General features: G+C 35.9%; 1 protein-coding gene across 6 annotated transcripts in view; it reads left to right on the top strand.

Moving 5' to 3' along the window:
* a2m1 (alpha-2-macroglobulin 1) overlaps nucleotides 1–27581 on the top strand; it is a 59145-nt gene that overhangs the window by 18983 nt on the left and 12581 nt on the right. For 2 of the 6 annotated variants that reach the window (XM_087282674.1, NM_001446253.1), the window contains 25 exon segments: nucleotides 5428–5512; nucleotides 7950–8031; nucleotides 10167–10350; nucleotides 12086–12242; nucleotides 12375–12427; nucleotides 12538–12558; nucleotides 15256–15424; nucleotides 15506–15590; nucleotides 15678–15801; nucleotides 17440–17545; nucleotides 17626–17735; nucleotides 17985–18152; nucleotides 18234–18458; nucleotides 22009–22072; nucleotides 22187–22329; nucleotides 22438–22587; nucleotides 22685–22849; nucleotides 22946–23018; nucleotides 23091–23223; nucleotides 23515–23740; nucleotides 23858–23984; nucleotides 25285–25406; nucleotides 25600–25651; nucleotides 26339–26422; nucleotides 27285–27461. In XM_087282674.1, coding sequence (XP_087138800.1) covers nucleotides 7967–8031; nucleotides 10167–10350; nucleotides 12086–12242; nucleotides 12375–12427; nucleotides 12538–12558; nucleotides 15256–15424; nucleotides 15506–15590; nucleotides 15678–15801; nucleotides 17440–17545; nucleotides 17626–17735; nucleotides 17985–18152; nucleotides 18234–18458; nucleotides 22009–22072; nucleotides 22187–22329; nucleotides 22438–22587; nucleotides 22685–22849; nucleotides 22946–23018; nucleotides 23091–23223; nucleotides 23515–23740; nucleotides 23858–23984; nucleotides 25285–25406; nucleotides 25600–25651; nucleotides 26339–26422; nucleotides 27285–27461 — 2983 coding nt within the window. In that variant the 5' untranslated portion in view covers nucleotides 5428–5512; nucleotides 7950–7966. 6 annotated transcript variants of the gene reach the window in all.

Here is a 27581-nt window from a genome sequence, read left to right on the forward strand (position 1 = left end):
GCGCATGTATTGTTAGCCCCGTTTATAAGCAGAGTTCTTATTTGAAGTAGAATATGTTTTATAACACTGAAATATGTTGAGAGGAATTAAAGGCAAACACTTGATAACAATGCGAATCCACATCAACCAGTTTGAAAGGTTTCATCTCATTGTGTGGGATTAAGAGTTAGAAGATCAGAGGAGTCTGATGTTCATGGCTTCATATTTTTTTCATTGCAGTGACCACACGAAAAAACATGCAATAAAAATAAACACCAAATGCAATAAGAAACCTGAAAACAAAATATGAAATACCTGATAGCAAGTGGCATATATTTTTCAGCATTATAATTATAGTCCCTTATACACAGTCACTTATATACACCTGTTCAACTTCTTGTTAACATGCACATCTATTCTTCCAATCACATGGCAGCAACTCAATGTATTTAAAGCTATACTTTGCCCAGAAATTAATAGTTTCTCACACTCAGGTCATCAAAGCAACAGGTGACTTTTTTGTCTTCAGTAGAACATAAAAAAATATTTTTAGCTGAATCTGTGGTCATCATGATTCATTCATTCATTCAATTTCTTTTCGGCTTAGTCGCTTTATTCATCAGGGGTCGCCACAGCGGAATGAACCACCAACTTATCCAGCATATGTTGTACGCAGCGGATGCCCTTCCAGCTGAAACCCATCTCTGGGAAACATCCATACACACTCATTCACACACATCACTACAGACAATTTAGCTTACCCAATTCACCCAGCGCATGTTTTGGACTTTTCGGGGAAACTGGAGCACCCGGAGGAAACCCACACGAACACGGGGAGAACATGCAAATTCCACACAGAAATGCCAACAGACCCAGCTAAGACTTGAACAGGGCCGAAGTGGGACTCCTTTTTAGCTCTGGAGTTTCAAGCCTTAGACCGGCCCACCTCAATCAACGACTGACTAGATTAAAATAACGTTATTTCCAATTCAGTTTCAAATGACACTAACACGTCTTTTTCGAGGACACAGCTGCTTTAGAACTTCAAATTTTTTTCACCAATATGAGAACATTAATTCTTTATAGATATCCAGTCCTTTGTGACTGGTCGTCACACACACAAACACACACACACACACACACACACACACACACACACACACACACACACACACACACACACACACACACAAATGTACCCATACATAAGTAACCCAATCAGTATTATATGTCAACACTAAAAATGAAAAAAAATTATATATTCTGATTAGGATCAAACTCGGATTGGTGGCGTGATAACGCAACATGTAAACCATGATTAGACCAAGATGGTACTGTTCAGAATCGATTTCTAATCAAGTTATGTCAGATTTATTAATGTAGTGAATCATCTGATTTTCATTGAGCAGGTGTAATATTCATTAATATTAATTAATATTCACTAAGTTGCCGCTGTTTGGGGTGGAATGATAACTTAGTCACATCATCATTAACCTGCGAGCTGCATTTGCTCACGGGGCTGCGAGAAAATAAATAAAAAGAGCGGGGCTGCGGCAAAATAATGAATAACAATAGCGAGGTTATGGTCAAATAAATAAATAAATGAAAAAGTGCAACTGCTGAGAGTGCAAGCAGCTAGGGACACCGGCCCTCGCGTCCAAAAAATGGACCGGCCCACCGGGAATTCTCCCGGTGTTCCCGATTAGCCAATCTGGACCTGGACTTGAAGCAGCGATCTTCTTGCTGTGAGGTAACAGTGCTACCCACTGCGCCACCGTGCCACCAGCATCACAATTCTTATAATGTAAGTCAATAGTCATCCATTTTAGAGATTAAATATAGATTAAATATAAGCGCATACAAACACAGATTAAACACATACAAACAAGTCCAAATCAATCTCCACTGATTCACTGATCTCTTATGAAGCAAAATGACAAGAAATTAGTTCTTATCTGTAAATGTTAAAGAGCTCCTATTATAGGTTTTAAAAAATGACCTTCCAGTGTGTAACAGCTCTAAGTGAAGCGAAATATCCAGCTAAGGCTCACATCTGCAAGTGGACATTGTTTAAAACTATTGATTCATTTATAAAATAGTTGATTCTAAGTGCTTCAAATGAATCTGCTTGATAACAAGTCTTTAGCTATTTCGGTTTATATGACGTTGATATGAAACTTAAGCCTCGCCCCATTGTTGCGTACGCAAACCTAGAAAAATGTAAACCTGCGACCCCGCCCGCAAATGGTAGCAAAGAAAAAGAGGAAGACGCACACTGTAGCAAATTTTTGTTGAAACAAGTCATGAAGATGCTGTGCTCAGCTGGGTATTATTGGAAGTGTGAGGGAAAAGTTAATGTTATTTTCTCTACCCAAAGATAAAACCGAAAAGTCAGTGGTTGAGGAAATTAAGGGAGTTTTCCAGGATAAATATCATAGCTGGAGGGTGGCAGAAGATGGGTCTGAAATACAGGAGACTCCCGGGAAAAACAGGAGTGTTGGCAGGTATGCTCACACATACATTATGCATTCTGACTACTTCAATATTGTTGATAAGCCGTAGGGTATATCACTCGGTCTCACGCTAAACGCTGTTGACCAATCGCAACAGACTGTCATCGCTCCAATCGGCACAGATTAGCTTTGCTCTAAGGAGGGGTTTGGGAACAAAGGAATCGCTGATCAAATCATATGGGAGTCGCTGGGATAATTAGGTAAAAATAAATGCATATTATAAGACAATTAAATATTTTTTGACTTGCATGCACATCAGCCTGTTTTTGCAGACCCTTGAAACCAAAATATGACTCTTTAAAATGTATAACAGGGGCTCTTAAAATGGTTCTTATACCTGTGATTGTCCAAGATGTAGCAACTACTTTACATTACACTCACTCACTTACTCACTCACTCACTCACTCACTCACTCACTCACTCACTCACTCACTCACTCACTCACTCACTCACTCACACTTTAGCTTAGTTCCTGATTTACCGGGGGTCACCACAGCAGAATGAACCACCAGTTTCTCTGACAAATGTTTTATGTGGTGGATGCCCTTCCAGCCGCTTCCTTGAGTGTGCGTAAATTAACTGTAAATTAAACATTTTTGGATGAACTATCCCAGATGTGGCCAAGATGATCTGCTGATGTTCAACCGAAGCATCAAAACAGAACAAAAAGTGGGATTTAAGTAACTTTGAAAATGGTATGATTGTTGGTGCCAGACGGGGCTGGTTTGAGTATTTCAGGAACAGCTGATACTATCATTTTAAGAGAATACAATTTTACAGAGAAAATATCCAGTGAGCAGTAGATTCTGTGGGTGAAATGTCAATGCCAGAGGCCAGAGTAGAAAGAACAGCGCACATGAGCTGAAAAAAAGAGAACAATAACTTAAATAGGCACTAGTTAACTGAAGTCTGCAGAAGAGTTTTTCTAAACACACGTAAAACCTTGAAGCACACTGAACTGTAGACCAGCAGCAGCAGAAGAAGAAAAGCAAGGTGACACTCCTGTTAAAGAGCCCCTAATAGGCATTAAAAAGGGTCATATTTTGGTTTTATTTTGAACCTTGACCGCAGCAGGTAGTAGGAACAGCTAATGGTGGCCATATCAGTGACAATTGGCAGTGTAACCTGAGCTCACAAACGCATTTAAATCTGTAAACAATTCGGTACGCATCACATTTTTTTACGTGGCATTAGACGCGATATGAGAATATAAAGAGTTAACCAGATACACTTCAAGCAGTTACAGGTAACAAAACACAATTAATTACATAATTTGCAAGCTAGAGAAAACAAGGAGGCAACCCTTTCAATCGCACTCCTTTCATTAGTGAAATGGAGGAAGATACTGGTCCATAAACTGTGTACTGTAAAGTTCCTGTCAAGCTCTGACAAAGTCACATATATAGTCTTTTCTGTTCTTTCCTTTAACAAACTAATGAATCCTCCTTTGTAAGCATGTAGATTGCTGGAGCACTCTTCAGAAAATTGACGGGAACACAGCACAAGGCTTGGGCTATAATGCTGAGGTATTATTGCAAAAGTGAACTTCAACCACTGACTCTTCACAGCCTCATCTTTGGGTAGGGAAAATGACACTAACTTTCCCTCACACTTCAGGGCACAGCGTCTTCGTGACTTAATTTAACTAGGATCGGCTATAGTGTTTGTCTTCCTCTTTTTTCTACAGTGTTTGTGCGCAGGGCTGCAGGTTTCAATTTTTTTCCGATCTGCACAAACAACACATGGGCGGGGCTTGAGTTCCGTATTGATGTCACACCGACATGGCTAAAGTCTCATTACAGCGGCGATTCATTCAAACTACTATGAGTCGACTATTTTATAGATGAATCAATAGTTTTCAACACCATACACTTTTAAATTTAAGCCTTAGCTGGATATTTCACTTAACTTCACAGCTGTGTTACACACTGCATGGAAGGTCACTTTCAAAGACCCATAATAGTGCCAGCCCTTCCAACAGGCAATAAAGGCAGTCGCCTAGGGTCCCGCACTTCTTGTATGGCCCCATGAACACCGCTCTTGTATATTTACTGTGAATGTAGGCCAGAGGAAAAGCTTGTCTGTATAAATGATGAACCATGCACATATACAATCCCAATTAAACGCGATACAATTCACAACGACAGTGAGAAAAAAAAAAACTACCTCCACATTTCATTAAAAGAATAGCTCTGTATAATTCATACATATCAATTAGCTGAAAATGATAATAAATACACAACAACAATATGAATAAAAGCAGAAAATATTAGAAACATACCCAGCAGCACCACACTCTATTTTGCATAACACAGCCCACGATCGGTTATTGGGTGAACTAGAATGATGTAACGTATTCCTACACAGGTTCCACATATCTCTGTAAATTGGACAAAGGATAGCCAACCAGGAGCATATCTGTTGCCCCGGGATCTGCGATGGTTGGGGAAATTTGAAATTAAACCAAAACAAACCATTACAATTTGCTTAAGATGAAAATTCGGGAATTGCAACCAGCAGAACCTGCGGGAAGTAAAAAAAAACATCTCTCCAAATAGCTCACATTCGATATAAATCTGGAAAAGTGTCTTAAAGTCTTAAGTAATTTAACATCACACATGTCATTGCTAATTTTAAACAATCTTAATCAAATTTTAATATGAAATTAAATGGCACCCAAACGGGATCTTTCTGGAGCTGAAAAAAAAAAAAAAAAAACGAAAAGAAGAGCCGAGAAAGAAAGGCAAGCTCAAAGTAAAGATGTGTTCTGCTATGCATAATAAATTATTTAGTTGTATATTACAAGACATTGCAATACTTACAAAGTTTTTGGTTTAAATCTGAGTAAATATCTTTACATATGTGTTACAGTTAATAAAATGTATAGCTTACACTTTTACAGTATTAAAATGTTTTTTTTTTTTATCTTACCCAGGGCACCTCAACCCTACAAACCGGCACTGCTGGAAACTGAGGCAAACACTGGAGGAACTAAACTGGACAATAGAAAATTGGAAAAGGTTACTTGGTCTAATAAGTTTTGATTTCAGCTGAAACATTTGGATATGGGTTGGAAGTTGGTACACTGTTTCAGTGTACAGTTTGCCAGTAACTTGGATGTGTTTGGACAGGTGATTTGTGTCATGAAGGAGGAAAGTTTACAACAATGCTAGAACCATTAAATCAGTTCTGAAGGTAAAAGGGGTCCAACCTTGTACTTTGAAGGTGCACCTAAAATACAGTAGCCAGTGGAGGTTTAATAGAGTAAACGTTAACATTAAACATGTTTTATTTAACCAGAGGGTGGGTCTTTCATAAAGTTGTTCCTTGTTGTGAAATGACGTGTGTGTGTCACCTGGTCGTTTAGTTTTCACTTTTTTTCTAGGTTGCTAAACAACACTGCCACATTTAATCTTGTGACTAATAGATCTGGCTATTAGATTTGGCACAAAAAAGCAATGGCAAGATCGGCACTTAAATTACAAAAACAACCTCAAAACAGATATAATTAAAAGCCATTTACAGCCTGTTTTGCAGGAAGTGAAAGAGATACAACCTATTAATTTACCGTAATCAGTCACTTAATAGAGGTGGGGTGTCACTTAAACAAAAGCTTTCCTCACCACATCCCAGATTACTCCAAATACACCTGTGAGAGTTCCACACCCTTATGTCCACTGAAACATACAAACTGCACCTCAATACTATGACATAAGTCTTCGTCTATGCATGTTAACACACCTCTAATGCGTTAGTTAGGGATGCCTAGGAGATTTTTTGTCTCCCCTGTTCTAGTCATTTTATTTAGTCAGTAACTAAGTTTACATAATTCCAGCATACACTTTGTATAAATCATGATTTTGCATCAACAGATGATGTGATACTGGACTAACTAGTGATCTGATCTCATTTAATGTTCCGACCATCTCAATAATGTTTCAGCAAATCTGCAAAAGCAAAAATCCATCTTCAAAATAATTTTGTATAATCGCATCCCAGAACGGCTAAACACAATAATTTTCAAAAACATCTGCCTCCAAATGCCAAATACTGTACAGTGCTCTTCAGCATATATAAGTACACCCCACAAATCTCTCATTTAAATGAATTATTTCTATATAGATGCTTTACAATATTATATGTGTGCATATACCTTAGATAAGTCAGTACTGAAGCCATATCTGGAGCTAATCCAATGAGCTAATCTAACAAAATTACTTACAATAATGGTTCAAAATTAGTAGCCTAAATTTATATGTAAGGAAAAAATATTAGATAACATTTTCAAAAATACATAAATATATACAATTTTGTTAAAATGTTGTAGGTTAGGTTGTATTTTTTTTATTTCTTACAATATTTTTTTTTTTTTTTGATTTCTTAAATTTGTTTTACTCTATGATTTGCAGGTCAATATTTAATATATTTTTATGTTTTTAAAATAATTTATTTTGTGCATAAACTAAGCACTTGTTTCTATAAAAAATTGATGTTTAAACCAGCGAGTCACATGGATTAGTTTAATTGGTGTCTTTTGCATCCAATTCTGGAGCTTGAATGTGTAATCTGCTTCGCTGGAGGGAAAGAAAGCGTGCATATTTCATAAAAAAATTTCAAATCTTAATTTGTGCTCTGAGATGGAACAAAGATCTTACCCTCAAACCATATAATGTTTTAGTTTATGCAAAAAATGTGATTATTTCTATGGGATGCAAATATGGAATATTATGGAACTTCTTAAGAAATGTCTAAAAACTTTTGGTGCTTATAAATAAACACAGATTATTACTCCAGATAAATTAAGAAGATACACAATCCCAAATTAAATGACTAATACAATCACTCACACCTTTAACTGCCAACAAATTAATGCAACTTTACATAATTTGCCAGAAATTATTTTAAAAGTCTTTTATATGCAGAATTTAAATCTACACATTATTGTTACATCTTCAACAGTTGAATGATATTTTGAATGTTCTAGTATACATATTAAACATGGATTATTTTCACACCCTTTTTGTGTTTCATTTAATAGTTTTAAACTGGATGTTGAACAAATGATGCACAATATTAAACCTTGTATGATATATATATAACACTTTCTTATAAAGTTAAATTGTTTGTTTTAATAAATCCAAAACGCTTATAGGATAAACATTTGGAAGAAATTCCCAACTGTCAAATAACTTGATAAATACAGCTTATTTGTCAAAGTAATCTTTGCAAACAACACAAAATTTCATTTCATTCAGCCTCTTTGTAACATACTGACAAGAATCCATTTGACAAGACGGTCCATTTAACTGTTACACAACACAGGGGAAAACAAATTGATCCAAAATTCATCCATCATCTCACACCAGTTGCCCAACTGGTTTATAACGGCAGTGGAGGCGTATAAAAGTGCTCTTTTGATTGTCTGGACCAGTGAGGAAGTTTTCTTTGCCTGTGCAGGACTGAAACTGCTCAAGATGCTGCTGTCGCTGTCGCTGTTGCTGCTACTGCAATGGTCCTTAACAAGTGGAGCCACCGATCCGTAAGATTCTTTAAGATTATTATCTTAACAAATAACAGATAACAGACCGTTGAGTAACGAGGAAAGATGCAGGTCGAGGACTAGACGAGTGTGTACTGTTGACACTGAAGAAAGGTTTCAGACAAGTGTACAGTACTTTTTTCCACTCAAACGTTATACACTTAATACATTGAAAGGTAACACTTTACAATAACAGTACATGAATAATGATCTATTAATATGTAAACTAAACATTACTTTATTATGAATTAATGATGAGTTAAGGTATGCACTAATCATGAAGTACAACATGAGTCACATGAGTTCATGTGTGAATAATGGCTACCTTAATTACTTGTTAGTTCATGATTGTTTGTTAATTAATGTATGAATTACCACATTAGTTTATGCTTAATTTAACCATGATGAACTCATGATATGTTAATGTATAATTATGTTGTGACTTTACTTGGAGGGGCACATCATCATTAACCGATTCTTAACTACTCATGAACTCCTTATGCACGTCCAACTAGCGAGTTTACACTGAATAACAATAGAAAAGTGTTCTGTCAACATCAACATGAAGAGGAGTTCATAAGTAGTTAAGGATGAGTTAATAGTGATGTGCCCCTCCAAGTAAAGTCATGACATAACTATACATTAACAGCTCATGAGTTCATGTTGGTTACATTTAGCCTAAACGTAAATGTTAATTAATGTATTAATTAACAACATGTACTAACAAGTAATTAAGGTAGTCGTTATTCACACATGAACTCATGTGACTCATGTTGTACTTAAAGTTAATTCATGATTAGTGCATACCTTAACTCATCATTAATTCATAATAAAGTAATGTTTAGTTTACATATTAATACTGTACATCATTATTCATGTACTGTTATTGTAAAGTGTTACCCATTGAAAATATATATATAGTGGCGCAAGAATTACAGGGAATAATAATTTTACATCTTAAACAGTTTATTTGTTAACGATTTAACTTTTCAGCTATTACATCTAAGCCAATGCGCATGAAATAGTACCCATAATGAAAATGCTAACTAAAATAAAACAAGATATTACAGTAATACGAATGTTTGTCAAAGTTCGGACAATGCATAACTATAACTATGCTACTTGTCAAACATTTGTAATAATTAAGATTAAACGATGTTTATGATTCCTTCAGAAATCATTCTTATAGTCCTAAGGCTGATTATGCTGATAGATATGCTAATATGCTGATGCTACAGAAATATAAATAACATATTTAAACCTTTTGCTGCAAAAGACAAAGGTTTCTATTTGAAATAATGCTGTCCTTTTCAACTAATTCAATTGTATTTTTCATTATAATTCAGTATAAAACATAGTTAATTTTTTATCACATCTACAATATACTCATATTTATGTTAGAATAAACAAGAGACAATTATTCTTTCATTTTCTTTTTAGCTTAGTCCTTTCATTAATCAGGGGTCGCCACAGCGGAATAAACCACCAACTTATCCAGCATATGTTTTACGCAGCAGATCCTCTTACAGCCGCAACCCAGCACTGGGAAACACTTATACACTCTTGCATTCACACACATACACTACAGCCAATTTAATTATTTGATTCACCTATAGTGCATCTCTTTAGACCATGGGGGAAACTGGAGCACCTGGAGGAAACCCACATATACACAGAGAGAACATGTAAACTCCACACAGAAACCACAATTGACATAGCCGAGGCTCGAACCAGCAACCTTCTTGCTGCGAGGCAACAGTGCTAACCACTGAGCCATAATGTCGCCAGTGTATAACCTTAATATACAAAATAAAAACATCATTTTAAATGTAAATGAAAATAGATAGTAACATTTTTGGTTAAATCTAATAAAGGTCACTTACATTTACACAGTTTTGTACACTATTTTAAACACACTTTTTGTTGTTGTTTTACTGTCAGCGCAGTGGTCTCTAAAGACACCATGTTAACATTCCAGGCACAATTAAAATAAAAGTCACTTCCTCGACTGTGAATTCATTCAAAACATCCCGAGGCTCGTGCAACTCTAAAGTTATGCTAAAAAAGCATTTTATTCTATGATTTATGCAATATACCTGCGAGTCTATATTTCTCTCTGTTATGTCTTCTTTCAGTATATATCTGGTGGCAGTCACTTCCCAGGCCGTGTCTGGCAGCACGGAGACATTGTGTGCACAGATCCATGAGCCCACTGAACCAGTTTCTCTAGTTGTGACTTTGAGGTCTGATGTTCAGAACATGACCATTCTCCAACAACGCTCCATAACCAGGGATTTCTACACATGTGTAACTTTTAAGGTCAGTATACTTAGTATAGCTTATAGAAAAAAAGGCTGTTACAGATATCACTGCTCTTTGATAGATATATTACTGTGTATTAACACATAATTGACATTAACTTTAAAGAGCCTATTCATTTTGATACAAAATATGGTGCATTGCAGGCAAAAAGATAAATAGGTTAAACAGCTAAATGTTTTCAGCATTTATTATACCTTCAGTGGTCTTTGCAGTCTTGATCTTTTACTAAATGTGGGGTTACCTGGATAGGAAACACTCTTTCCTCTCACCAGACTATTTCTTATAAACTTAATGTTGGACACAACAAGGTAACACAAATGTTTGCTAGTCATATTGTACCTCAAGTCATATTGCATTACCTTAATACAGATGACCTTTTTGAAATAGCACATAATAACGTTTAACTGTAGATCAGGGGTCACCAAACTTGTTCCTGAAGAGCCTGTGTCCAGAGAGATTTTAGCTCCAACCCTAATCAAACACACCTGAACAAGCTAATCAAAGTCTTACTAGGTATACTTGAAACACCCAGGCAGGTGTGTTGAGGCAAGTTGGAGCTAAACCCTGCAGAGACACCGGCCCTCCATTACCAAGACTGGTGATTCCTGCTGTAGATTAACCATGTATATAATGTAATTATATCTGTACTGTCCACCCTACTGATATTTAACCTTTTTCTGATTTTGTAAGAATACAAATAAACTTGATTTAAATTGAATTGAGGTGACACGGTAGCTCAGTGGTTAGCACTGTGGCCTAACAGCAAGAAAGTCAATTGTTCAAGTCCCCGCTGGGCCAGGAAGCATTTCTGTGTGGAGTCTGCATGTTCTCCCGGTGTTTGCGTGGGTTTCCTCTGGGTGCTCCATTTCCCCTACAGTATGAAGGCATGCGCTATAGGTGAACTAAATGAACTAAGTGGCAAAAGTGTGTGTAAATGCGAGTGTGTGGGTGTTTCCCAGTAATGGGTTGTGGCTGGAAGGTCATCCGCTGCATAAAACATATGCCGGAATAATTGGTGGTTCATTCTGCTGTGGCAACCCCTGATTGATAAGGGACTAAGTTGAAGAAAAATGAATGAATGAATAAATTGAATGCATGGGTGTTTCCCAGTAATGGGTTGCAGCTGAAAGGGCATGTGCTGCATAAAACATATGCAGAATGGTTGGCGGTTCATTCCTCTGTGGTGACCCCTGTTAAGTAAGGGAGTAAGCTGAAGAAAATGAATAAATCAATAAATTGAATGTATGGGTGTTTCCTAGTAATGGATTGTGAGTGGAAGGGCATCCGCTGCATAAAACATAAGCTGGATAAGTTGGCGGTTCATTCCGCTGTGGTGACCCCTGATTAATAAAGGGACTAAGCTAAAAAGAAAATGAATGAATAAATGAATGAATTAGCGGATCATTCCGCTGTGGCAACCCCTAATAAATAAGGAAAAAAGCTGAAGGAAAATTAATGAATGAATAACTTTAATGTATGGGTGTTTCCTAATGGGTTGTAGCTGGAAGGACATCCACTGCCTAAAATTTATGCGGAATAGTTGGCAGTTTATTCCACTGTGGTGACCCCTGATAAATAAGGGACTAAGCTAAAGGAAAATGAATGAATGAATGAATGAATGAATGAATGAATGAATGAATGATGAATGAATGAATGAATGAATGAATGAATGAATGAATGAGTTTCATTTTCATGGTGTTTTTTTTTGCCTGTTTTGTTTAATAATTTCCAGGTCCCACTAGTCACTGTGGAGTCTGTGGCATCCATCAATGTTACAATCCGAGGACAGTCAACATTCATGAATAAAACCACTCAGATCCTCATTAGTCCACCCCAAAAACTTCTTTTTATTCAGTCTGACAGACCTATCTACAAGCCCGGACAAACAGGTTTTTACTTTTTCTTTTCAAATGATAAGTTTTAACTGGAATGTACTATTACATATTCACTAATTCTGAGCTTGTAAATGTTTCTGGATTTCTGACATGTTAATCTTCTGTCCCACATTTTCTCTTCTCCAGTTAAATTTCGTATTGTGTCTCTGGATACCAAGTTCTTGCCTTACAATCAAGTGGTTAGTTAAATTCAATTTACTTTATCTTAAAATATATTTAAATGCTGGAACAATATTTTAGTGTTGTTTTTAAGTCTAATTGAAATCATTTTCTTGCTTTTCTCTTGCAGTTTAAAACTGTGGAACTTCAGGTATAAAATCTTTCAAGTCACCATAATTTGTTCATTGCTTTACTCACTTAAATCGAATACCCTGTTTTTGATCACCCTTAAACCATTCTCTATGTATGTGACTCTCTTCCTTCAGACAAACAAAGCTGGCGCAGTTTTAAATTTTATCTTAGCTCTTCCGTGCTGTATAATGGATAGTTTCCCTTTTTAAGCTCCAAAAAGTGCATAAATCCATCATACGACTAACCCATATGCTGCCAGAGCATTACGTATGTCTTTGGACATGGACTGATGTGTTTTTGTTACAGAAATATTTCTATATATTAATTATATTTCATAATAATTAAATAATAAACTCAAATCGCTGACTGACATGACACAAGACAATTGCAGCGGATGCTTCATCAGCAGAAACAAACGCTGATAACTAAACAGAAGTGAATGATTGCAAGTAAAACATGAAAAGTAAAATGTAAGAGGATTCCACTGTAAGAGAAGAAGAGCTTGCATTTTTGCCCAGTTGTATTTGTTTGAACTAGAATACATCACCACAGTGCTTCCCACAGGTTTGAAATATACTTGTGGTGGTAGCCGGATTCAAACACACCTTTTACCCACAGCACATAAATAGATCACTATATACGACAAACTAAACATAATTTGATTTTTAACACTATTTTTTTTATTATTATCTGTTTTAATTTTCTTTTTTTAATAGTTTAGGGGTTAGGGTTAAAAAATAAATACATAAAAAACTCACTATTTCTCTTTTATGCTATTCAGAAGCCATGTGCACCTACTGACAGTTAAAATCTCTCATTTAAGTTCAGGTTGGTTTATTGACATGCCATTCTGTACAGTATTGCCAAAGCATGTATAAAATATGTAATATATTGACATCATCAAATTAATAAAATATGTGACAGAAAATAAATGACAGAAAAAGGAATAAAGACAGACAATATCTCTAAAAGTTACAAGAATAAAACGTGTAAATTATTTAAATAAGACAAATGAGTTGATTTCTTATGGTGTACAAATATTCTGCAGCCAAATCAGATGTACAGTAGTTACGTCCTATTGGAATATAAAGCAAAGGTTTTCTGAGTCGTTTCGATTAAAGAGTTAATTATTTAATGTCCCTCTCGCTCTTAACGACAGCTTAGAAAACAAAAGCAAAACCAAATCCTGGACATTTAAGTAGATTTAGAAACCCCGGCCAGACGCAAAAAGGTGTGGGTCTCTGCAGAGCGCATGAGATTACCTGTGGAAGTGTTAACAGTTCTCACTCACACAGAACGAGCAGTATGAAACAGGAGAGAAGATTTTCCACTACTTAATCACTCTGTCGCGGATGTTTGTCTATATTGGCCGGATACAAAAAAATTTTAAAGGATGATTATAATGGTAAAAAAAAATGTGTCACTAAATATACTAGGGCAGCCGTTACCTGGGCAGCCCGCCTAAATAAAGTCTATTTTTTATAGCATTGCCTTCACAAAACCCGTCCAGTCAGTTGCAATGCTTATTTTGATTTGCTTTTTAGTCAACTTTTACTTTGTGGCCCTGATTTGACAAGAGGGCAGAGTCAAGGGAACTTGGGCATTTACGGCAGGCCCAGACCTGCCTCTATTTAAGCGACATCATCACCTGGAGACACAGTATCACTGAGGTGGTCTTAGGCCGTACTCACACTAGGTACAGTTGCCTCGAACCGGGCCAAAGCACGCTTGTCCCCCCTCCCATCTCCCCCGACGGCCCGCGCTCACACCACAAATGGGCCTCGGCACGCTTATGTCATTGCTGCTACGCTGTTAAATGAGAAGCGCTCTCTTACTCAGCAGCAGTGGAGATTTCTCTAGTTATATCGTTTCAGTCGTTTGTTATGCAGTGACATGCAGTCAAATATTTCGCCAAACAGTGCTTAGGAATGCGGTGACACGCAGTCAGATATTTCGCCGAACCGATCCGCCACTTTTGGCGCTCATAAACAATCATAAAGCTCTCATGCTGCAGGATTGAGGAGGTCTGCTGAAGCCGCGCAGCTGTCGTGCTGTGAGGAGTTCTCGTCTTTAATAAACTACGGTAGTTTGCGTTCACTGCACAGTAAGAATGATTAATAAATATATAAAGCCCCTTAAAAGTCACGTCTCGCTTTCAGTTTCAGTTTCAGTTTTTGCTTTCAAAGCCCAAGTGAACCGCACTCAGGCACACCTCTTCCAACCGGGCCAGGGCCGGTCAAGTGAACCGTGCTTGAGCCTTATTCAGCGCACTCACACTTCTCAAACGATCCAGGAAACGGGCCTGGGCACGGTACGGATGGCATAGTGTGAGTAGGCCCTTACAGCCCAGTAGGCCTGGGCCTGCCATAAATGCCCAAGTTCCCTTGTAACGTTTGGATTTGTGAAGGCAATGCTATAAAAAAAGTTTTGCAAATACGTAATATATATATATATATTAATGTAATTTTATTTTTTTAATTGCAGATATTTTAGTTTTTTTTGCACTGCTTGATTTTTATTTATTATTATTGCTTGATATATATATATATATATATATTTTTTTTTTTTTTTGCAAAACTTTCTTTTATTTTGCAAGTATATATGGCCCTAGAATGACTCAGTAAAGTCATATACACTAAGGACGGCTTGAAATTATTATGCCTGTAAGTACAGTTAGGTGCAGTTGTCACTGTAGGTTTTCTTATTATGTGTTTAGGATCCATCCTCAAATCGCATTGGTCAATGGTTAAATCAGTCTACAAGGAGTGGCATTTTGGACTTGTTCCACTCCATCTCTCCAGAAGCTACTCAGGGTTACTATATGGTCACTGCCTGGGATGCAAAGAACCAACAAATCTCACACCAATTTGAAATTAAAGAATATGGTCAGTTCCAGCTTTTATTTTTAAAAATAATATTGATCAGCTTATACAGTAAAGGTGTTGATATTTGTTTTGGTTTTTCAGTTCTGCCAAAATATGAGGTAAACATCGATTTTCCATCTGTTATAACTGCTCAGGACAACAATGCCCCTCTTAAAGTTTGTGCAAAGTAAGAGTTCTTTTAAATGTCTTTGCTAATGAATGAAGTACACATGTGTTTTTCAGTGATTTGTAAAGACAGATTTATTTTTAATAGATACACCTATGGGAAAGCCGTGCTGGGAACTGTGAATGTTGAAGTGTGTGGGCAAAGCTGGTATTACTTTTATGAACGCAGATTCCCTGAAAATGCTGGAGTATGCAATACATATTCAAAGATGGTACGTTTGAATTAACCTTCATCCTTGGAAATATATCTACTCTTATTATCATATGGTCCCAAATAATGATAAGGCTGATATTTATATAAAATTGGTTTGTAAGTATATACAATTTCCCAGTCAACAGCATTTGTAACATAACTTTCTGATAAAAAGCTACTTTTTTGCTTCATAAGCAGTACCTGTGGAAAAAGAAGTGCTTGTAATCGTATTGAGCATGCACTTGTTGTGTACTTCAAAAGTATGTTTACTTAAAATAAACCTGCACTTGCAAATAGCATAATACAATATAACAGGTACACTTTTTAAACTCATTTTGAAATTTAGCATGAAACAAAATGTTTACATTTAAAGTACTTAAATTATTTTTTTTTTTATGACATTTACTGTTTTGGCATATTAAAGCACATATAAAGAATTGTATTACATTTAATCTTAATGTTATTGTTGCTAGATCAGTTCAGTAATTATGGAATTCTGAAAAACACAAGTACTTGGGTGTGTAGAAAACATTAATTATAAGTTTATTGTCTGAAAACATGACGTTCTGTTTATAATTAAAGGTTAGTTCACTCAAAAATTTCATTCTGTCTTTCACTTGTTCATAATCTATCTGAGGTTTTTCTTCTGCTGAAAGCATATGAAGATGCTGGTTACTGGGGCCCATTTGTCCCTTTCACACATACAGACCTTTCCGGGATTTTACGGAAAGTGATCATTTGTGAACAGGCCCTTTTTGAAAATTAGTTCTGGCAATTTTCTGTAAGGATAAGTTGCAACATTACCTGTATATTCCCAGAATGCTGCTCTGTGTGAACCTAGAAGGAAAATTGCCAGAAAGTTTAGAACACGATGACGTGAGACGTTTACTTGCTTATGATAAACCGCTGATAGTTTACCTTCAAGCTCTGCTTCAGCTGTGTGACGCTTGTGCACTTAAAGGAGTGCTCCGGTAAGCGCTAGCAAACACACATACAGTAATGCACATCTCAACATGTGACAGTGTTCCTGCATATGTTTTTTTCGAAGTTGTTCACAACACTTATCAATCCACAGAATTTGTAACATAGTCAAATGTGTAAACATTTAGCTGCAGTTCATGCTTCTGTTATCGGATGTCTCTGGGACAGAAGCTGCTTTATGATGCTAAAGCTTTATATAAAAGTGAAACCATCAACAAAAGCCTGACCCTATGTTTACAAATACAAGCACAGCTATACAGAGGTCGTTTCTGGTTAATGATGTCTGAATTCATTGGTGTTTTGGAATGAATGTGTGAATCAGTCTTTTTTGAAATTACCAGTAAAGTAGTTCTGGAAATTTTCCAAACATTTATCCGGTATAACTGTGTAAAAGGAGCTATTGACTCCTATACTATTTCTTTTTTTTTCGCTAATATTGAACTCAATGGGTCCCAGCAACAAGCATTCTTCAAAATATCTTCCTTTGTATTTCATCAGAATAAAGAAACTCATAAAGGCTTAAAACCACACAAGAAGAGTAAATGATTAATAATTGTACATTTCGGGTGAATTATATCCCAAATATAAAAATAAGTTAACTGTTTCAATGTTATTTTTTGCTACTGTGTTTCATGTTTTAAAAATCTAATTTATGATTTCATTCCTATTTATTTAGACTGACAGGACTGGTTGTGCATCTTGGATGATAAATGCCACAGACTTTGGCTTAATCAATGGAGGAAATATCAATGTGCAAAGTAACGTAGAAGAGTCTGGAACAGGTAAGAATGTGGAACAAACTCTCGTTGTCCAATTTTATAGTCTATATAGAGTAATGATGCATGGCTTTTTGTTCCTATAGGAGTAACTATATCAGGTACCACCACAGCTATGTTTACAAGGGAATATATCAATGTCTACTTTGAAGACACACCAGATACATACAAGCCTGGTATGATCTTCAAGGGAAAGGTAACATGAGCTAGATCATTAGCTTTGCATCTTATTATTAATCAATCCCCTGTAATGTAAATGTTTTACTTCATGATTGCATTAGAGCTGTTTTATTTTTTGGATTTCTGTAAATGTTTCTTCATAACAGTGAGGCTTTAGTAGTTAACAAAGCTATACTGGTTACTAGGAAATATGGGTAATAAGGATATTGTCTTCCAGCATCTGAATTTGTCTGCTGTTTCTTTTTTCTTCTTTTTTTTCTAACAGGTTGTGGTCACTAATCCACAATCCCAACCAATAAAAAATAAGCCAGTGGTTCTGTCTGCGTATTATGGAAATCAAAATATCAGCCTGACTTTGATTACAGATGTAAATGGCACTGTCCAGTTTTCCTTTAACACTTCAGACTGGTCAGAATCGTCAGTGTCTTTACAAGTTAGTGGTGTTTTTGGTGTCTATCCATTCCTAACAGTTCACATGTGCAGTACAGTGATTTGCAATCTCTTTTTTTATTAGGCTCTTTTTAGGGGGGTTGACCCAACCGATTATATGGCTTTAGGATATTATCCATCAAGCTATCTTTACCTAAGACCCTTTCACTCCAAAAGCAAGAGTTTCCTGACGTTGATGAATCCTCCAAAGAAGCTCAGCTGTAACCGTGATGCAACAGTGGTGGCCAGTTACATCATTCAGGGCAGCACATTGAAAACAGGCCAGAAAACCTTGGATTTCTTCTACATTGTATGTTTAATTTTGACACTGTTTTTATTCTGTCCATCAATTGCTTGCTAGTTCAACAAGCTATTTGACCTTGTTTTGAGAAAGCATAATATATCAATAGCAATTTGGTTATAAGCCAGGTTTATGATAAATGAGCTTATATGTTTAAGTTGGTATTGGAGCGTTATATTGTTCAGGGTGGATGTTAAGTTACTAAGCAATATTTAATGACAACTTGCAGTATCACTACAGTCATGATGAAAATAGTGTTTAAAAAGATGTGGAGAAGTTATTATTTCCCAAATTTATAGTACAGGCATTGGCCACGATGCTATATATGTATTTTTGGTCTTGAAATTGGTCCTGATATTGATAAAAAAAACCACTCAAAAATTATTTTTGCTTCTCATTCAAACTACTTATTTAAAACAACACAATCACAAGTCAACTTAAAATTTAAAGAAAATAATTAGGTGCATGATTGCATGCATGATTAATGGGCGTGGACCTCTGCGAGCATAGGGCAGGAGTGGGCGTGGCCAGCAGGGGAGAAGGGGAGCGAACAGCTGTTGTTGTCAGTCAAAATGACACACAAATTGTGAGGAGACGCATGAGTTTATAGTTCACAAAGTTAAACTGCAAAGAAATAAACAGTAATGCCCTGCTACATTTGTTATTCGTAATTTCATATACACATAACCATAATTTATATCATTATAAATAATAGTGTGTTCATGTACACACTATAAATGAGGATTCTCCCTAGATCCCCGGGTCTTAATTATAGATCTGAATGCAGACTCAGTGCAGCAGGTCTCCTGACCTGTCTATTTTAACCATTAGCCCTGCTGGTAATATAGAGGATTTAGGCAAACACAGCAGAACGGCGATGTTGGGAACGAACTCCTGATAAAAGTCAACGTCCGCCATTCTTCAATTCTTGTACTGCTCTCCCGACAAAAATGCTTGCAGCACACACACAGCTTTGCTGTAAGATCGGCCCTGACAAGATCGCGGGGAAAAAACATGCAACAAACCCCGTGAATCATGGAAACAAACACATACGAGCCTTCATGAACGGCTACTGCGTGCCGTGGGTCCGTGTCTCACAGCTTGCTTGAAACTGGCAGGTCTGCCTTGCCTTCGGAAAGCACATGCTCGAATAACGGATAATTAAGCAGCCGGCTCTTCTCATAGGATAAGAAAACTCTGCTATAAATAATAATGAGAAACCGACGCGTCATCATTATACTTGCAGTACTGCGCTACGTCGCTGATTTTGATCCCGCCCCTAAAATCATTTTAAACCCGGAAACTGAAATTAGCTGACAAAAGCTCAAAATTATCCAGATTTCCCCACAATTAAACCTGACAGGTGCTAACATTGGCTTAACTGATGCTCAACACACACACACATCTTTTAATATAAAAAAAAAAAGTACTCCAGGGTGTCCTGAACCTTTAATCTCTATTTTCTATATATATAAGGCACTCGGCCTGCGGCCTCGTGGCAACACGCCTCCCACAAGTGCCGATATACAGCCATATCACACTGCTACTCGTGTGATATTGCTATATATATATATATATATATATATATATATATATATATATATATATATATATATATATATATATCGCTGGTTCGAACCTCAGCTCAGTTGCCATTTCTGTGAGGTGTTTGCATGTTCTCCCTGCATTTGCGTGGGTTTCCTCCGGGTGCTCTGGGTTCCCCCACAGTCCAAAGACATGCTGCAGGTAGGCTAAATTGTCTGCAGTGTGCGAGTGTATGAGGGTGAAATTTATTTTTTTATTACCTATTTCAAGACCAAAAATAATTAATTAATCCTATTTTTAATATAGAAAGTTTTAGCAAATCTTAATGTGAATATCCATCTTATTTATTTAGGCAAATTCATTTAGACCAGGGGTGCCCAAACATTATCTTTTGAAAGGCCAAAAACCAAAGTTGATTTAGGTTAGTGGCCATAGATAAATATACCAAACTATATTACAGTATGCTAAAGTTGCCATGGTAAATACCTAATTTATTATTATTTTTGAAAAAATTATATTCATCTTAATATATATATATATATATATATATATATATATATATATATATATATATATATATATATATATATATATATATATATATATATTTTTTTTTTTATTATTATTATTATTTTCTACATTTTCCAATGAACTTCTTACAATAAAATCATAATGATCTGATCTTTTCAAATTCATACAAATTAGCCAGTAAAATGACAAAATGTAAAATAGATGCGTTTTCTCATGAGATCAGGCTGGCCATAATATACAGTTGAAGTCAGATTTATTAGGCCTCCTGAATTGTTAGCCCCGCTGTTCGTTTTTTCCCCCCAATTTCCATTTAACAGTAAGATTTTTTCAACAACTTTCTAAAAATAATAGTTTTAATAACTAATTTCTAATAATGGATTTTTGTTTTTGTTTTTTTGCCATGATGACGGTAACTAGTATTTTACTATTTTTCAAGACACTTCTAGCTTAAAGTGTAATTTAAAGTCTTAACTAGGTTAATTAGGTTAAATAGGCAGGGTAATTTGGCAAGTTATTGTATAACGATGGTTTGTTCTGTAGACTAGCAAAAACTATAGTTTAAAGGGGCTAATAATTTTGACCTTAAAATGTTTTTTAAAAAATTAAAAACTGCTTTTATTCTAGCCGAAATAAAACAAATAAGACTTTTGTCAGAAGATAAAATATCATCAGACATACTGTGAAAATTTCCTTGCTCTGTTAAACATTATTTGGGAAATATTTAAAAAGGAAAAAATCAAAGAGTGGCTAATAATTCTGATTTCAACTATATATGTAATCATTATTATTGGCAACAAGTATTAAATTTCCTTTAATGCTTAATATTGACACTTTTATGTGTCTGTTTTAAATGCTTGGTTATTTGTCTTATTGCTTATTTTATATTTTACCATTTCTTTAAGGAAAGCATGACCCTAACTATACAATGACCATGTATTGGTTATTATCCAATATTAGTAATCCATATGTTTTTATTGGAACAGCATATTCTATCTGAATATTGAATCGAATAATTTAATAGTTAATTATTGTTTTTCCAATCGCTACATTTAGATTAATGTTCATATTACTGCATAATGTAATCAAATCACAAAATCAATATTTTTATTTTTTAAACATATTTTTAAACATTGTTTTTAATGATGTGATACCTTAATTCACTTGATTTAGCACATATTACAATTTTTAAATATAAACTTTTGTACTGTACTTTTTGTATTGTACTGTACTGTAATTTTTACTACTGTAATTTTTCATGTCTTTATACACTGTACTTTTATATAGACAAACTAGTTCAGACTTATAATATTGGCCATTTTCTGCTGCTATATGAAAGTAATTGCCAGAATTGTAATACCTGTGAAACTTTTTTAAACTTTTTGTTTGAGAAAAGATGATGAAAAAAATAGCAATATCAGTGCAGCTGTAGAGCTGTGTAGCATTACATGAATTGTCATGCAGTAATTTTCTACCTGCACTCCAGGTCTTGTCCAAAGGCAGCGTGGCGCAAACTGGTCGTTTGTCTGTGAATGTGAATAGTAAAAAAGGTACACTTTTAAATTACCAAATCACTCCTATTATTTTCTGCTCTTTGTTCTACATGCCTTGGCATGTGTTTTTTTTTTTTTTTTTTAATAAATGCTCTCTTTCTTCCATAATAGAAAACAGGGGAGAAGTGACCTTCTCACTGAGGACGGCAGCTCTGGCTCCATACGCTCAGGTGGTGGTTTACACAATTCTTCCCAGTGGAGAAGCAGTAGCAGACAGTGTGAACTTCCCCATTGAAGAATGTTTGCCAAACAAGGTCAGAAAATCCCTCTTGGAATCCTGTTTCAGAGCTTATTGTGCTTTTATGTTTTTGTTTTTGTTTTTTTGTCATTAATGTGTGATGAGAGTGTCTGTGCTTGTACAGGTGTCCTTAAAGTTCTCATCTCCCACCGCACTGCCTGGAGAGAGGGCATCTTTTAACCTGAAAGCCAGTCCTGGCTCCTTGTGCTCAGTGAGGGCCATAGATCAGAGTGTGCTGCTGCTGAGACCAGAGGCTGAGTTGAACGCAGACTCTGTATGTTTCACTAAGCAAACTATTCCATAATGTTTTGGGGTTGTTGTTAGGAAATTACAGAGTCAATGCTAGATTAATATCTGTCCTTATCCTACAGGTGTTTGGAATGTTACCAGTCCAATTTTTGTCAGGTTACCCTTATAACGTTGAGGAGTTTGAGCTTTACAACTGCCCACCTTCCTGGGGAGGCGTAAGGGGCAAGCGCTCACGCTTCTATTACCCTTACTACGGCAACCGAAATGATGTCTATGAGATCTTTAGAGTGAGATGCACAGCCTTTCTTATTCCTGTGTCATGTAAGCCTCACTGTATACTGTCCATAATTTACATCATTTCCATAACACTTGCTTTCTTTTAGGCAATTGGAATCAAAATCGCTACTAACTCTGATGTGAAAGCACCAGTTGATTGCAGTTATGGGATACCATTTGGTAAGTACCATAATTATTTTAAGATTTGGAATTTCTTTAATATTTGGTTGTATTTATAAGTTATCAATTCAGTTGCAGCAAAGGAGAATGAAGTAAATGATGTGGCCATGCCAGGGGCGGCTTTTCGTCCAGGTGTAATGAATCCAAATGAAAGGGTCCGCAAATTCTTTCCAGAAACATGGATTTGGGATCTAATCCCTGTGGGGTATGTATCTTGAACCATTATATTTCTTTGTATAAACAGAAAGTTAGCCCCGGCTGGGTCAGTTGGCATTTGGCATGAATGAAACAGAAGGTTTCCCAGTACTGGGTTGCAGGTGGAAGGGCATCCGCTGTGTAAAACATATGCTGAATAAGGTGGCAGTTTATTCTGCTGTGGCCACCCCTGATAAATAAAGTGACTAAGCCGAAGGAAAATGAATGAATAAACAGAAAGATCAATTTTAAATATGCAGAAGCACTATATATATATATAAATTTGTTTTTCATTCATCAGAAATTCCGGCTCCGTGGATGTTGCAAAGACCGTCCCAGACACCATCACTACATGGGCAGCAGGGGCTTTCTGCACATCGCCTGTCGGATTCGGGCTGGCCCCCAGCACCAATCTCACTGCTTTTAAGCCGTTCTTTGTGAGCCTCACCCTCCCTTATTCTGTTATCCGTGAAGAAACGTTCATGCTCAAAGCCTCTGTGTTCAACTACCTCTCCAAATGCATCATGGTAAGCTTCCTTAATGTGTTTACTCACTTGTCCTAGAGAGATTTTGCAAGCGTTTGTAGTTAAATATATCTTTATGTAGTCTGCCATGGTACAAAATCTCTGTATCTTTGAATAAAGGTGAAGGTCACGCTGGCAGATTCGACTCAGTTCACAGCTCAGCCGTGTAGGGGTTGCACATACACTCAGTGTGTTTGTGCTGAAGAGAGCAAAACCTTCCAGTGGACTATTACACCTTCTGTTGTGGGTAAGCCAGATACTTTGACTTGTGTGAGCTGTATATTTTTCATTCATTCATTCATTCATTCATTCATTCATTCATTCATTCATTCATTCATTCATTCATTCATTCATTCATTCATTCATTCATTCATTTTCTTTTCAACTTAGTCACTTTATTAATCTGAAATGAACCGCCAACTTATCCAGCATTTGTTTTACGCTGCGGATGCCCTTCCAGCTGCAACCTATCTCTGGGAAACATCCTTACTCACTCATTCACACTCATACACTATGAACAATTTAGCCCACCCAATTTACCTGTACCACATGTCTTTGGACTGTGGGGGAAACCGGACCACCCGAAGAAAACCTACGCGAACACGGGGGGAATATGCAAACTCCACAATTTTTTGTAGTGCACAATAGATCCAAATGTAATTTGAAATTGCAATGATTGATTTAGCAACAGCTGCGATTGTCATGCACATCTTGTCAGGAAAGCCCAGTTCTGTAATCTGCAGTAAATCTCCTAAGGCCAGAGGGTGCTCTCATATGAAAACTGAAAATACACCTCAAAGAAGAGACTCAGGGAATCAAACAATGGATTTGAATACTTTTGTTGATTCAACATAACTAATAACCACATGACTTCAGAATCATCTCACAGAATCATTCATTTCAGATACTCGGCTGAAGTTATGACGTGAGTTTGGAGTAAACTCATGTTGTTAAAGGTACATGCTTATTTTCATGTACTTGATGCAGCAGCAACACAGAGCCTTAGATTTCTTAGGAGCAGTGCAAACAGCAGTCAAAACAAAGAAGGAGTTCTTCAATTTCAGAAGCACACTGTCTTAATCATCTGACATTTTTGCAAAGCTTGTCAGTGAACTCTGGCTCTGTGTAGCAAATGCTTACAACTTTAAAGCTAATTTACAGCTCATTACTGATAAAATGTCCAATATTACCTTCCATTAATTGTGTAGCCCTAGTATATGAACAAAAAACAAACACATATATACATCTAAACAACACACTCAAGAGTCGTTTGAGGATTTTCATCTGTTTGCTCATAATTAAAGAACGAAAAAAGCTCACTGTGAGTATATACTGGCATTTTAATCACACATTGGTTCATATGTGTGCTTGAGTGTGAGCATAAGCAATACTGCAAGTTGCTGGTTGCAGTTCACTTAATGGCCACTAGTGCTATTAACATATCAAAGCACTTATAGGCAATTGAGTTTCTCATATGTGAATTTTATTTTTGCAAGCATAGTTTCTCAGGGGTGTCCTCATTGTTTATTGATCTGTGTGATTTACAGGAAAGGTGAACTTTACAGTGCGTGCCGAGGCAGTGAAGACCCGAGAACTGTGTGGCAATGAAGTGGTGACTTTGCCAAACAAAGGCAAAGTTGATACTGTGATGCAGAGCGTTCTGGTGGAGGTATGTGCATTTACTGTATTGCATGCATTTACTGTATTTAAGCAGAAAACAGGGAAAAAATAAACTTCTTTTTAATAAATAATTTTGACTTCAACTGTATATTCATTATATTTCATTTGATTCCGATTCAGTTCATTACAAATCAATGTCAATATTGAAGAATCCTGTTGACACTGTTATCCATTTATCTCAGGTGGAGGGAACTAAACAGTCAGTCACTCAGAATGAGCTCATCTGCTTAACTGGTAAGTGCCATCACAGCACAAATAGTCTATTTTAATCAATGAAAGAATATGAATTAGACCTACTTTAATAAAAGGTGAACTCTGTAATATGCCATCAGTTGCCACAGTTAATCATTTTGACCTTCCTTTGGAAAACATAAGCTCAAGTTTAGTTACTGTATGTTAGTTTACTCCAAAATAAAAATGTATTTATTCAGCTTCATGTAAAACCAAACCAATAAGATTTCTTTTTTGCTTTGGAACACCAATGAAATCTCTGTCCCTCTGCCCAAAGTTAATTCAGCCACAACTTCTAAAAGATATTAAAAGGATTGTAAAATATATTCCTATGGATCTAGTGGTTTAATCCAAGTTTACTGAAGTGACAAAAATGCTTTATTAGATAAAAATTTTGTTTGCTTTCCACATATATTTTTTTCCTTCATGTAGATTTATATAAATCGATTATTTATATTTATAAATTTTTACATCTAATTTGACTGAATCAACTTTCACTAGAGGGACAAACATCTTCCAGTTTTAAATAAATATTTCACTGTTTATGTTTTGAAGCTAAAAAAGTTGACATAAGAGTAAAAAAATAACTGAGATTTCAAATGCTTTTTTATAATGAAAAAGATAAAATAATTACAAATTACAGTATTGTATGACTGTTTTGAACTTTATGCTTTATCTCTGTTTTATTAGACCGTCCATACAACACATCCATCACCCTTGCTCTTCCTAAAGTTTTTGTGAAGGATTCTGCCAAATGCTTCATCACTGTTCTGGGTGAGCCTAAAGAATGCTATCAAATGTACAGTTTGTTATGTCCACTTTCACTGCTGTGTTATATACTGTAAATGTATATATAGGACCTGTTTAGGCTACAATAATACTGTATTAAGTTAAAGTTATAATTCTAAGCAGGGTTTACTAGATAATATAAGTTAATACACTTTGCTTTAGAACATATTTTCCTCTTGAATTATGCTTAACTACTGCTCTTTCACACATGTAAATATTGAAAATCACGGAGTTGTTCTCAATGTGTGATCTTCACTATATACTATACAGTTGAAAGCAAAATTATGAACCCACCGGGTGTGAAATCAAATATTTTCAAATATTTCCCGAGTGCTTTTTAATGGAGAAAAGATTTTTTTCAACACATTTTTAAAAGAATAGTTTTTATATTTAATTTCTAATAACTAATTTCTTTGTCTTCGCCATGATGACAGTACATAATATTTTACAAGTTATTTTGCATAAAATTAGTCTTCAGCTTGAAGTGCAATTTAAAGGCCTAACCAAGTTCATTAGTTTAACTAGGCAAGTTAGATTAATTAGGCAATCGACAACAATTGTTCTAAAGCCAAACGAAAATAAATATGTACAATTTGTTAAATGGGCCAATAGTTTTTACATTTAAAACTTAACAGTTTTTACATTTGTTTAAATATGTATTTTTATTCCAGCCAAACTGAAAGAAATATATATTTCTCCAACTGACAAATAAGATAGGTAATACTAAAAATGGGTGAAATTTCGTTGCTCTGAAATGGACATCACTTGAATTTTTCACAGAAAGGCTAATAATTTTGTCTTCAGATATGTTTTTATACTTATATGCTTCGGGTTCTGTGTTCTGCAGGAGATCTGATGGGTCGTGCTTTGAGAAACATTGGTGATCTTCTGGCTATGCCATACGGCTGTGGAGAGCAGAACATGCTGCAGTTTGCCCCAAATATTTACATCCTTCAATACCTGGAGAGCAGCGGACAGCTCACTCCTGAGATCAGAGCCCGAGCCGTAACCTTCCTACAGAGCGGTGAGGAAAAATATGATTAAACAGAACATCATTCAAGCATTTCATAATATGGTACAGTGAATATTATGTGTAAGTACATATATGTTTTGATTCTAAAAAAATGCTACAAATAGGTATAAA

Source organism: Danio rerio, chromosome 15 (genome assembly GCF_052040795.2).
Source record: "Danio rerio strain M-AB ecotype USA chromosome 15, GRCz13ab, whole genome shotgun sequence".
Taxonomy (NCBI): domain Eukaryota; kingdom Metazoa; phylum Chordata; class Actinopteri; order Cypriniformes; family Danionidae; genus Danio; species Danio rerio.